At 34.1% G+C, this 13,356-nt stretch overlaps 4 protein-coding genes across 4 annotated transcripts; 2 read left to right on the top strand and 2 right to left on the bottom strand.

The window, feature by feature from the left end:
- Positions 1–27: 27 nt before the first annotated feature.
- On the top strand, positions 28–2,382 carry LOC105959580 (S-adenosyl-L-methionine-dependent methyltransferases superfamily protein). Its single transcript, XM_012983723.2, has 3 exons — positions 28–271; positions 904–1,874; positions 1,953–2,382. The coding sequence occupies exons 2-3, from the start codon at positions 949–951 to the stop codon at positions 2,041–2,043; spliced, it is 1,017 nt and encodes a 338-aa protein (XP_012839177.2). The 5' UTR covers positions 28–271; positions 904–948; the 3' UTR covers positions 2,044–2,382.
- On the bottom strand, positions 2,330–3,257 carry LOC148765521 (WEB family protein At3g51220-like). The gene is made up of 2 exons (XM_088813411.1): positions 3,073–3,257; positions 2,330–2,969 (listed from the first exon to the last, which is right to left on the bottom strand). Exons 1-2 carry the CDS (start codon positions 3,199–3,201, stop codon positions 2,496–2,498), a joined length of 603 nt encoding a protein of 200 aa, XP_088669537.1. The 5' UTR covers positions 3,202–3,257; the 3' UTR covers positions 2,330–2,495.
- Positions 3,258–3,693: 436 nt separating this feature from the next.
- LOC105958951 (AP-2 complex subunit sigma) lies at positions 3,694–5,558 on the top strand. Its single transcript, XM_012982949.2, has 6 exons — positions 3,694–3,898; positions 3,999–4,097; positions 4,213–4,263; positions 4,583–4,756; positions 5,027–5,086; positions 5,352–5,558. Exons 1-6 carry the CDS (start codon positions 3,896–3,898, stop codon positions 5,391–5,393), a joined length of 429 nt encoding a protein of 142 aa, XP_012838403.1. The 5' UTR covers positions 3,694–3,895; the 3' UTR covers positions 5,394–5,558.
- A 3,591-nt stretch (positions 5,559–9,149) lies between these two features.
- LOC105959585 (snakin-2) lies at positions 9,150–10,145 on the bottom strand. The gene is made up of 3 exons (XM_012983728.2): positions 9,929–10,145; positions 9,730–9,778; positions 9,150–9,611 (listed from the first exon to the last, which is right to left on the bottom strand). Exons 1-3 carry the CDS (start codon positions 10,019–10,021, stop codon positions 9,430–9,432), a joined length of 324 nt encoding a protein of 107 aa, XP_012839182.2. The 5' UTR covers positions 10,022–10,145; the 3' UTR covers positions 9,150–9,429.
- Between the last annotated feature and the right edge of the window lie 3,211 nt (positions 10,146–13,356).

Below are 13,356 nucleotides of genomic sequence, written 5' to 3' on the forward strand. Positions count from 1 at the left end.
GGCCCTAAAAGTAAATGTTACAAAATCTAAAATTAGGGATGGGGTTTTTAGATGAAAAAGGGCCTAAAAGTGGGATTAAAGTAAGGAGAGGGGTTGGGCCGGTAATATGGGCTAAATAATTCAAGAAGTAAAAAAGAGCCCATGAAATATAAACAAGACAATAAGAACAACGCTGAACTCTCTCTATGGTAGAAGCTGCCCTTCTGTCTTCCGCCTTTCAACCAGTGAACCATTATCTTCTTCTTCCATCTTCTGCTGTTTTTCTCAACTCGTAAGTCCTCTTTTTTCCTCTATCTATATGCTGTTTTTTTTTTTTTACACTTTAATTGTAAATTTAAGTCGAATTTCTAATTCATTTTCCGGCTTGAAGAATATATCTTGTACATTTTGGGAAAGGGGAAACCATTACCATTATATGAACCTAGGGATTGAGTGGTAGATTTTTTTTTTCTGAAAAATTAGGTTAATTTTCGTTGATTTATCGGGAAATTGACTGAATCGCTTTTGAAGATTCGATTCAATCGCCGCCGCACTTAAGTTTTTATAATATAATAATTAAGTTGTTGACAGCAAAATTAACAATTAGTTTATTTTTAATCTGTGGTCATATTGCATAATCGGATAACTATTAGCAATGCAAACTGTAGAATGGGTCACCACCCTTTCGGATAAACTTGCATCAATTGGGATTATATATATAATGCTACTTCTTTTTCATATATAGTATTTCTATACTCGTATAGCTCAGTTTGAACTAATTGGAAGTTATAACCATGGTGCTCTAACTTGGGTCACAAAGTCTGTTTACCGTCGAGTCGTCACAAGATTTATCGTAAAACGACCAATTAAATTTGAGAAATAAGTGAAGTTGTGTTTTACAATTCGTAGTGTTTTTTGTAACAGGTGCAGAGTAACGAAATCTGTTCCTAGCTAAGATGGCATTTGCCGATGATTTCCGCTCTTAGAAGATTCCGTCGTTTGAGAGGTTTATGCACTATGACAGAACAAGTACCGAAAGATTCTATTTCTCACGAAGACTTTCCAGTTTTACCACAAATAACCACAAAAACAAGCCGTAAATCTTCACTCTCCAAAGTCCAGGCAACACCAGAAATCGAGAAGAAGTATGTTCATAGTGTTTACGACGCAATCGCCCCCCATTTTAGCTCCACCCGTTATGCAAAATGGCCCAAAGTCCAAACTTTCTTGAACACTCTACCCACCGGATCACTCATTCTTGATGCAGGATGCGGAAACGGGAAATACTTAGGGCTGAACCCGAATTGCTATTTCATCGGATGTGATATTAGTGCACCCCTCATTAATATATGTGCAGATAAAGGGCAAGAAGTATTAGTTGCTGATGCAGTAAATCTCCCTTACCGAACTAGTTACAGCGATGCCGCGATTTCTATTGCTGTGTTACATCACCTAAGCACCGCAAGTCGGAGAAAAGAAGCGGTGGCGGAATTAATCCGTGTTGTAAAAAAAGGCGGACTTGTCTTGATTACGGTTTGGGCTAGGGAGCAAGAAGATAAGTCTTTGATCACCAAGTGGACCCCACTTTCTTCAAAGTACTCGGAGGAGTGGATAGGTTCGGGTAGCCCTAAAACTCGCCGGTCTTCATTTTCTTTAGAGAGCATACAAGAAACCGAGGAGAATGTTTCTGGTGAGGTGTTGAAAGATTTCCCGTTTGCGGATGAGAGAATCACGCAAGAGTATTTTGTGCCTTGGCATTTGCCTTACCATAGAGTCGAAGTGAGTGGAGCTTCTGCTAATGCTGTGGAGGATGGGTTAGCGAGGAAAGACGATAAGAAGGGTGCGGTTGTGTACGATAGATATTATCATGTTTTTAGTGAAGGTGAACTCGAAAGGTAGGGGGGCCCTTTTTTTTTTTTTTGTATGATCTTTTTATTTTTTTTGTATTAAATTATTGGAAATGTTATGTGCAGGTTGGTGAGTGGTGTGGATGGTGCTGTAGTTGTTGACAAATTTTACGACAAATCGAACTGGTGTATTATCCTTGAGAAAACTTCGTCTTGAGATTTTAAGACAAATTCAATACTCTGGTGTATTTCTTACAACCTGGGAAAATCGGTCAACATGAGTTTAGTTGGGAGAAATATCGAAGATGAGAATGACTGCTGCTTCAGACAGCAACCTGGGACGAAGGTGTACAAGGTTTGTAAAATGTGATCTCGGGTTCTTCTTTTATTTATATGTTTCTTTTAGGGTTGTTGGTGCATAACCATTAGTGGCCGTATGATAAATACACGGTTCAAGTAAGATGCTTCATATTGTTTCTGGCTTGAGATTCGGTTGCCGGATATTGTATTTGAATTCTCTTTCCAACTTTAAAATTGAATTGTTCTTATGCTATCACATTGAGTGAATTGTTTAATATTAAATGACAAAAAAAAAAAAAAATTCCTCGGAAACCAATGAAAGTGTTTTATTGAGAAAAAAATACATCCTGCAAATTTTGGTGCCGCCGCTCATGCAAATGCGACGTGAGATCGTCCACTCTTGTTGGTAAAAAAGCGCCGAATAATCGGGATTATTTGCTTCATTTTCTTCTTCTTTCTAAGAGAAGGGTGCCTTTGGAGCACAGCCTCGTCTTTTGGCACGATGACTTGAGCTATTATGGTAGGATGATTAGCGAATCTAACGCACTTGTTTTTCTGGAATTCCATTTCTTTATCATGACCGATGTTATTAGTTTGAGTTTTCGACACTGCTTCTTCTTCAACGAATTTGATGTCTTCTTCTGTACTGCTGTCTAAATCCCACGCTCGGTGTCTTTGATGATCCGATTCGCGGGTTTTCAGTTGCTGGAGCTCCGTTTTGGTTTGTTGGAGCTCCGTTTTAGTTTGTCGGAGCTCTTGTTGTAGTGAAAGGAAGCTTTGTTTTATTGCCTCTACCTCATCATCACCATCACTTGTCACACTTCCATTGCCATGTTCTTGCATCTTTACATTATTTTTGTTATTACTAATTAATGTTATTAATCAATATTACCAAAAAATAAAATAAAATAGAGGAAGTGGAATGAATAAATATTTGTGTAATTACCTCTTTGGCATAAACCTCGGTGCAAAGAACTCTTTCGCCGAACAGAACCACCGCCTCTTTAACCGATCGGAAGGGCGAGGTTGTGTCGATCTCCGCCTTACTCATTACAAGCGCTGCCTCACCTTCCATTACTGCAGGAAACGCAACTGTAGACAAATTAGCAAAAGCTATTGTATTGCCTTCTCAATATTTGTAAGCAAAAAATGTGTGAATTTTGGAATTAGTATAGAGTGGTTTCTTGTTTAGCATGAGGTTCGTTACTTCGTCTCCACTTCACTCTGAATATTTAATATTAATGCTATTATAAATAAAAACCGGTTTAACAAAAAATCGGACGGATAGAAATTAACACTTTTGGAAGAAACGAAAAGGAAAATTCTTTCGGAAGTGAAAAATTACTCCACTCACAAACTATCGGGGACAAAAATCGGAAATTACAATCTCATTTATATTCCAATTTCCAAAAAACTGAAATAATTTTTTTTGGCAATTCATTATTAAAAATTTAATCTTAAAAAAAAAATAAAAAATCGGTCAAAATCGGCGGAATTCAAAAATTCCTCACTGATCCATCCAATTACGTAACGGCCCAAATTAGATGGGCTTTTTCGTATATTGTCCAATTTCAAAAGTTTAAGAAAATCAAAAGAAAATAAACTAATGAGTATTTTCAACAATTCAATAGTATAATAGATTTTTTTTTTTAAATCCATAAACGCAGAAGAATAGAATAGAGTAATGTCAGTTCAAACAATTCAAATCCATTTTCAGTTACTCAGACATTCCTAGGTTTGTACTTTGCTGAATCTATTCATCTTCGAAAATGGTAAACCCTCTCTCTCTGCATTTGCCTCTTTCTAATTCATTAATTCTGCAATTTCTCGGCGTCGCGAATTTCTTACCTCTTTCTCTGTTAATTATTGCAGATCCGATTCATAATACTACAGAATCGGCAAGGCAAAACTCGATTGGCCAAATATTACGTTCCTCTCGAGGAATCCGAGAAGCACAAGGTTGAGTACGAGGTATTTTTTTTTTTTTTGCCCTCTCACTTGTCGGTTTGGATCTCCAGCTCGATTTAATGTTCCTGAAAGCTTTTTATTCGAGTTTAAAAAAAAAAAAATTACTTGTTTATTGCAGGTTCATCGACTTGTTGTGAATAGAGATCCCAAATTCACCAACTTTGTTGAGGTAATTTATTAATTATATATCTATTTTAAGTTTTAACAGAGTGTCACTTTTCAAGTTTTCATTTTTCAATTCAAATATGTGGCCCTCCGATTTTTTTACCGATCTAATTCGCAGATTTCGAATCGATTATCCTTTCGGAAATGTTGCTATAGAACCGAGCATGGGTAATACAAAATGCTAGTTGGTATTATAAAAGACAATTATATAATGGGACCAAGAGTAAAATTTGTATCTGCCTTGTGTGTTTTTACTCATCATTTCCATTTCAATAATTATGTAATTTCGGTTAGCTTATACTCGGCATAAACCTTTCTTGCAGTTCCGAACACACAAGGTTATCTACAGGCGATACGCTGGATTATTTTTCTCTCTGTGTGTGGACATTACGGATAACGAGTTAGCTTATCTCGAGTCCATTCACTTATTTGTGGAGATACTCGATCACTTTTTCAGCAATGTGTGCGAGCTAGATTTAGTGTTTAATTTCCACAAGGTACGTTTCTCTTTTTGCGATTTCTGTTGCCTGTTGGATTTGAAGTATACTATTCCATGTGGATAGTTCAAAAATTGAATAAGATTGTCAAGTGCAAAACGATCACTGTGAATTTTTTTAGTCACGTGCAACGTGATCATCTGATCTCTGTTTCTGTTTTTTTCCAACTTATTACCGAGGGTAAATGCTGATTCTGCTAACAAATGGTCTAACGTTCTGCTAAGTATATTATCCAGGCAATCACATGAATTTTTTAATTGTCTCTTGAAGGTATATCTGATACTAGATGAGTTCATACTTGCTGGGGAACTGCAAGAAACAAGCAAGAAGGTAAAACATTTTACTTACCGTTTAACTGTTGGTGAAATGCTGCTGATACTTTTTTCTCTAATATGTTAGCTGTATGTGGATTTATGAAAAAAAAAACATACCAGTTTCCAGCCATCATATCTATATTTTTAATTATCTAGATGATTTAATTTGCACATTAATTCTTGATATGAAAATAAATATTACGGAAAATGGTTATCGTTTTGTCTGAATAATTTATTCGAATCGGCATCCTATTACATGTTCTTCATTTTGTGATGTATAGGCAATCATCGAAAGAATGGGGGAACTCGAAAAGCAGGAGTAAGGATTTAATCAAGCGATGTACCATGTAACAGTATGAACTAGAACTGTGGTGCTCTCCTATTTCTATTTGTGCCATGGTAATGTTAAAGATTTTGAAAATCTTGTCTGTAAAGAATGTTTGTGTACCAAATTTTCTTCGGTTTAATGATTTCATTTTTTAGTATAATCAACATTTTAAATTAATAAATATTTTCTTAATTTTTGGTACTTTGCTAATGGGCCTAGTGAAATAAACTATGGGCCGGGATGGCTTTGTTAATAGTTCGCTGTATCACATTTGGGCTTTCAATTACCACTAAATTACAACATTACATTTTATATATACTAGTAATTTAACCAGTGCGATGCACGTGATACAAAAAAATTGATGACGTATAAAATATAATTTATTAAGGAATCCATAAATCTTCAAAAAACACAAAAAAAATAAAAGTTAGCATATTGGAAATAAAAGATAATAGTAAAATAGACACAACAACCTTTCTAGTTAAATTCATCTCACCCAACATATATTTTTTCCAATCCAATTTGACTCGTTTCCCCTCCTTAAAAACATCAAGACATTATTTTGATTTTCATATACTTTTTCTTTTATTTTTTATTTTCAAACATTTTTGTCCCTCGTTTTCTCCACTTCTACCCCTTCACCACCAACCTTCCTCAGAAGCAGAGACGAGTCCACCCTTGGGTAAGGGTGCATCAATCGATAGTTTCTCCCCTATGTCATGCGTACATACTTATTTAGTCCAACCAATTTTAATTAATTAACTATTCAAAATCCAAATTAATGCAAAAAAACCCTAAAGCAAATTCTTTTATTTCCTATTTTCTGATTTGTAACAAAAAGTCTTAAAAAAAATTTAGGGGCACAACCCCTGAACCCCTGAAATTGTAAACGCACCCTATAACAAATTTTTGGATTCCGATTTGCACTGCTTAGAAGTAAAGAAAGTCATACTATTGAAAACATAATGAGTTGCCAACGTTACAAATATATATACACGCAAGTTTAGCTTATTTTAAAAAGAAAATCTAATAAAGCTCAACATATAAGAAAGTAAGTTTTCTTATATGTCAATCAGTCGAACATTGAAGTCTCATATATATGAGAGACATCAAATGTATATACAAAAGAGATACCAAAAAAATGTTGCAACTCTCTCTCTCAATTCAATTAAAATTGAAAAGGCCTTTCTGAAGATGCTACACTATAAGCACGGTAGTGTGGGCGTAATAACCACCGTCAATCGTGTGTGTCTGGATAAAGAAAATTGACCAGATAATGGTGGAAATCAAACACAAAAAAAAAAAAAAAAAAAAAACGAAACGAAACAAAAAATATCTAAAAGAAAATTTTAAAACTGCAATATATTTCCGCAGATGTTAGTTCTAGATCTTATAATCTTAAAGTTTCGAAATAAAGTAGAAAACTTGAAGAAAAAAATTGAGATGATTGCAATCCGAGCATTTAGCTCCACCAAAAAATTCGAATTTTGAAGTAAATCAATACTGTGCCATTGAGAAAAAGAATTGGGATTCAAAGTTACTTGCAACTACCCACGAATTTCTCTCAAAAAAAAAATGCTTTAATTGAACAACCAAAAATTGATTTTAACTAATAAACTAAAGAAAATCATAAAATCAATGTATTAAATAATGACAGTTGTATCCCTAACATGGGCGGGAAAAATTGCCCTAAAGTTTTACCAGACCAATCTTTTTTTTATTAATAAGATATTTTCTCTAATTTGGAGCAAACCAAAATTCAAAAAAATTAATTTAATCAATAAAGTATACCCATGAAATTAATAATAGTTAATAAAACTACTAATTTTTGATATTTTGCCTAATCTTGAGCAAACAAAAATTCGAAAATTTTAAATTTAATAAATAAAATATACCCAGAAAATTTATAATATGAGCCAACAATTAATTGCAGAGATTCAGGGCAAAAGAATATGAGCCAACGATTAAATATTGTTAAAATAATTATATTAAATTATATTAAATTAAATTAATTAAATAAATGACGAATATAGCTATCAAATTAGCGGGAAAAAAAATCCTAGGGTTTACCAAGAGTAACCTTACTTTTATTATTATGGGGTTTTTGTGCATAAGTCCCCAACCAAACATGTTTATTATTTTAGGTTTAATTTAGGGGTTATATATCTTTCACCAATAAGGTCATCCCTTTAATATTTATTATAAATAAAGGAAATATTCATGTATATGCCAATATTACCCCCAACCATTTATACACAATTCTTAACTGTAACCCCAATTTAATCAATTTTGTCCACAAAAATCAAATTTTGACCACAAAACTTCAATTTGACTTTTTTTTTTCAAATTTTTTTTTTTTGTCGCCGAATTCCGGCGTTGACTTTCCGATTTTTTTTTCTTCCGGATTTTTCCGCCGGTTTCCGGCGTTGACTTTTTTTAGTGTTTTTTGGAGTTTTTTTTTTTTTTTTTTTTTTTTTTTTACGTCCGCCGCTAAACGTTGACCGTAATTGTGCTGTCAGTGACAGTAAATTAACGTAATTATACTGTAATGGCAGTTAATTAATGTAATTGTACTGCCGTTGACAATACATTTATGTAATTGTGCTGCCGTTGACAGTAAATTAATGTAATATTATTATTTTTTTATTTTTTGTTATTTTTTTTATTTTGTTTGATTTGTTGACAAATCAACGTAATTATATTACTGTCGTTGACAGTAAAATAACTGTAAACACAATAATATTACTGTCAACAACATCAATATTATTATTTTTTTTGGTTTTTTGTTTTGTTTGAGGTATTCACGGAGTAACGTAATAATATTATTGTATATTATTGTAATAATACTGTAAACACAGTAATATTACTGTAGTTGACGGTAATATTACTGTTGTTATAGTAATATTGTTGTCAACCACATCAATATTATTATTTTGTTTGGATTTTTTTGTTTGTTTGAGTTATTCACGGAGTAACCTAATAATATTACTGTCTATTATTGTAATATTACTGTAGTTGACGGTAATATTACTGTTGTTATTGTAATATTACTGTCACTCACAGTAATATTAATTCTTTTGACTTTTTATTATGTTTACATTTGTTGAACGATTAACATAGTAATATTACTCTATTACACAATAATAATGAGTTTTGTTGTGTTAATATTACTGCATGTGCTAGAGATTAATATAGCAATATTACTGTGTTAAACTGTAGTTTAGTTAATTTTACTGTGTTTAACAGCAATATAGTTAATATTACTGTCAATCACATCAATATTGTTGTTTAAACGAAAAAAAAATGTTACAGAAAGAAAAAAAAAAATCGAAAAAGTTAAGGCCGGAAACCGGCGAAAAAATCAAGAATAATTTTTTTTTTTGAAAAGTCAACGCCGGAATCCGGCGGGAAATTTTTTTTTTGAATTTTTTTTTTTTTGAAAAAAAAAAGTTTTGGGTCAAAATTGAATAATTTGTGAAATTTGGGGTCAAGTTAAAATTAAATTAAGTTAAGGATGAAATTGGAGCATATTAAAGTATGATGGGCTATTTTAGTCTTTTACAAAAATTTTAATTTAATAAATAAAATATACCCAGAAAATTTATAATAGGAGTCAATAATTAATTGCAAAGATTCGGTGAAAAAGAATAGAAGCCAACGATTAAATATTGTTAAAATAAATTATATTAAATGAAATAAATTAAATAAATGGCAAATATAGCTATCAAATGAGCAAGGAAAAAAACCTAGATTTACCGATAGCAACCTTTCTTTTATTAATAAGATACACACGCTTTTTTATTACAACTCAATCGTACTTCAACTTAAGGCATAATTTACTTATAATAACAGCATAACATACACAGAAGAAGAAGAAGAAAAAACAACATGCAGATCTGGAGAAAGGTGAAGATGAAGTGATGAACCCTTGGCCAAATTACATATATAATTAATATTTGGTCGGTAGGGTAGAGATATATATATATATATATATATATATATATATATATATATATATATATATAGTCTGATCAGGGACACTTGCGCTTGCCGCCGTGAGTAGTCATGGTATAATAGCAAGGGCAAACCTCTTGGTTGCCGGAAGTTCCCGGCGGCACGCAGTTGCAACGTCCGCAGCACGTCCCACATGCCCTGTTGCACAGGTTTGGTCTCGATGACAAGCGGCACCTGGCGGCGCACGCCTTCCCACAATCTTTATTTTTAAATATTTATTTATTTTCCACCAAATTAAGCTTACATTAGTATTATTAGACATTTAATTAATAATATATATGCGCATGTAAAAGGTAAAGATTGTGAAAATAAAATACCCAGTTTCGCCACGAAGGGACTTGTTCCCCCACCATTGTTACTACTTATCTGCATCATCGATCACAAATTAAATATGACCATATATCCATTACTAGCTAGAATTTTTATTTTAAATGGCCGGATTATATAGGAAATTGAATAATGGGATTAATTATTACATGTTATATATTAGTCTAGCTATATTAATATATATAATACCTGATGATTTGGAGCATTAGCTTCGACGAGGTGATGGAAAATGAGAAGGGACATAAAAAGTGAAGTAATTATTAGGTGCTTGGAGATTGACATATTTGGCGAATTAAATTTCAAATTGCAAGCTAAGGTCTTCGAAATTAAAATAAAATAGATATACTACTACTACTACTACATAATTAAGCAAACTTATATAGGAGTAGCCTTGATATTTTTGTTGAGAATATGAAAGCTGGACAGCACTACTAGAAAGTTAGAAATATCGAACCAGCTAGCTGCAGGTTGAGGATTATCTTATAAATTATTATTAATAAATAAAATAAAAATGAAAAGGTAAAAGACAAATTAGTGTAGCCAAGTGGTGAGAAATCCAGGGTTTCAGTGATGATGATTCATTGGATCTATGGATGAGATCAAAACTAGTTAGATTCATATATATTATTATAACTTATAAGCTAGTGTGTCGGAAAACTCGTACGGTTCGTCCAATATACTTTTCACAGTTTAACCTTTAAACGACGCCGTTTTACGCTTTCCTTTTTATTTTCATGTTCAAACTCAATTTCATTTACACTTTCACTTATAATGTCTTGTTAATTCGTCCGCACAAAACTGTGGGCTTTTGAGATCCTACACCGGGTAGATCTTTACCATTCATATATACACAAACACACACACCCACATTGGTATGTGTAGATTAACGATAAAAAATCACCAGGTGTAAACTTCACCGGGTGTAGGATAGATAAAACCAAAACTGTGGACCCCTTACGCACTATTCTTTTCTGGCTCTTTCGAACCTATACACCCGATGAATATAACCGGGTGTGGGATGTGCTGACACGTGTTATAAATTTGTGTCAAACAAATCCATGGGGCCCAGGTGCCTTTAGCCGTTTCGTCTGCAGTGCAATGGAATGACATATTTTCTATTTATTTACATTGTTTATTAAATATCTGAGTGTTTCATTAAAAAAAAAAGGGGCCATGAGTTATGATCAATTTAAGAAAAAAACGCATCTTATTTAGATAATTACATCTATCCTTCAACTATGATTTTTTCTTACACTATCATCTAGATTTCTTAGAATGTGCTCTAGTTTGAACTCGTTTTAATTTGTGTAAAAAAACAATTTCTGATGCACTACAATCTCATATATATATATAAGCCAAAAAACACATATTATGATCATCTTGCTTTGAAATGTGGAGTTCGAATGAGATAAAGCGAGTACAAAAAGTGATTATATTCGAAGATTCCACTAAATTTAATTGAATCCGCAAATGTGGACGTGTAAGAAGATTTATAGTTGAGGGGTAATTACCCAAACAAGATACGGGCGGTTGAATTAAGCAATTAATTTTCAATCATAAAACCATTTTATATGATGTTGTTATATTGATTAAAACTTACTACATTCATTTTCAATCAAATTATTGTGCCAAATGATAAATTATTGGCCTTAATTTAATTTAATCATTAAGCGTATTTTTAAAGTGTGTACTTTTGTTTTCTGTTTCATTTTATATAATTAGATTAATTATTATTTTTCTATGTTTAATTTAATTTACTTAAAGTTTTTTGAAAATTTGTATAAAATTAATAAATAAATATGAGAATGAATACGTATATATTAGTTACAGTATTTGTGTTAATTAATCTAATATTTAATCATAAGATTAAAGCTTATGATTAAGTTGAAACTTTATATATGTTATACAAATAGTTTGCCTACTTTCTTCATTGCAGATCTTCAACGTTTCTCTACTTTCTAAGTTGTGGTAGTCTTGCATATATCTCTACTTCTATTGCAGTTAGTTTCTTTATTTATTTTTTAATCTATTACCTATTGCATTGTTTGTAACTAACTATTAACTTTTTCTTTTCCAGTTTACAGATTAATTATGTGAAGCCTTTTATTTACTCGATTGTAAAAAGATTCTTAAGTTTTTATTCAAATTTATTTTGCCTACTTTTTCATAATTTGTTTCATAAAATTCATCTCACTCAAATATTTTGCGGATTGGTTTCATTTTGACTAGCTATACAAGAATATATATTGATATGCCTAATTGGGCCAACCCAATGGGCCTACAATTTCTTTACCTACTGAGCTACGAGCCCAATATCGAAGACTAATATCACCGAGGCCCAAACACCTTCAAGTAAGGCTTGGGCCGAACAAAGCAAACCCAACCCAATAAACGACATATAAATAGAGGTTTTACTCATTTTATTAAGGTACGTCCTATTAACTGAGCAATACTATCAACTGTATTCTCTGGACTATTTCTATGATCAGCACGTCTGACTTGAGCGTCGGAGGGGTTTCCGCCGGATCAACCCCCGGCTTAGTTCATGTGTTCTATGATCGCAGGTACCTCAGGATCATCAAGTTGTCAAGCTACGGATCTGCTTTGCTCTCCCAGTTCGTTTTCTACACCACCCTAGGTGAGCTACATATTAGCATCATCATTTTGGCGCCGTCTGTGGGAACGATGCAAACCAGATCACGTAGCCAACAAGATCCTCCTGAGGCGTCTGCTCGAAGAGAAAATGACACAGCTAACGACCTCCCACCTCGTGGAGGCTCTGGCTTGCCACCTCCTCCACATCCCATGGATCCGCCTCGCGAGGTTCAGGTGATCCCCCCTCGGGACCCACCACTCGCCGATCCATCACTCCCTGCTCCTCGAATGGTTCAAATAACCGAGGATGCGCTTCAACGCATGAGAGCAGAAGCTTCAACTCGCGCTGCCACAGAGGCCGCGATCCAATATATCGCCACGATGGGAGCAAATGCTCCCAACGCGATACCAGCACCTGCTCCACATGTGGAGCCACCTATGGCACCACCGCCATCGACTCCCTGGGGGTTTACATCGCCCCCATAATATTTTGCTCGCCAAGGGTTATCGACTCCCTGGGGGTTTACATCGCCCCCGAAATATTTCGTTCGCCAAGGGTTATCGACTCCCTGGGAGCTTACAACTGCCCCAAAATATTTCGCTCGCCAAGGGTTATCGACTCCCTGGGGGTTCACAGTGCCCCCAAAACATTTCATTCGCCATGGGTCATCGACTCTCTGGGGGTCTACTTCCGCCCCCTCGAACGGTTCAGATAACCGAAGAGGACCTTCAGCATATGATCGTCGAAAATCAACTTCTACTAGCTCCTTTAACGGTTCAGATAACCGATAAGGACCTTCAGCGTATAATCGCGGAAGCTTCAACTTGTGCTACCACTGAAGCAGTGGCACCATACATCGTCATAGCAGGAGCCAACGCTCCTCCTCGTGAGGCCCCACTGGGTCCTCATCATGATCAATTTCTATTTACTTCTCGAACGGTTCAGATAACCGAAGAAGACCTTCAGCGTATGATCACGGAAGATTCAACTCGTGTTGTCACTGAATCAGTGGCACCATATA

The sequence above is a fragment of the Erythranthe guttata genome, chromosome 14 (genome assembly GCF_056151865.1).
Source record: "Erythranthe guttata isolate IM_541 chromosome 14, IM_541, whole genome shotgun sequence".
Lineage (NCBI taxonomy): Eukaryota > Viridiplantae > Streptophyta > Magnoliopsida > Lamiales > Phrymaceae > Erythranthe > Erythranthe guttata.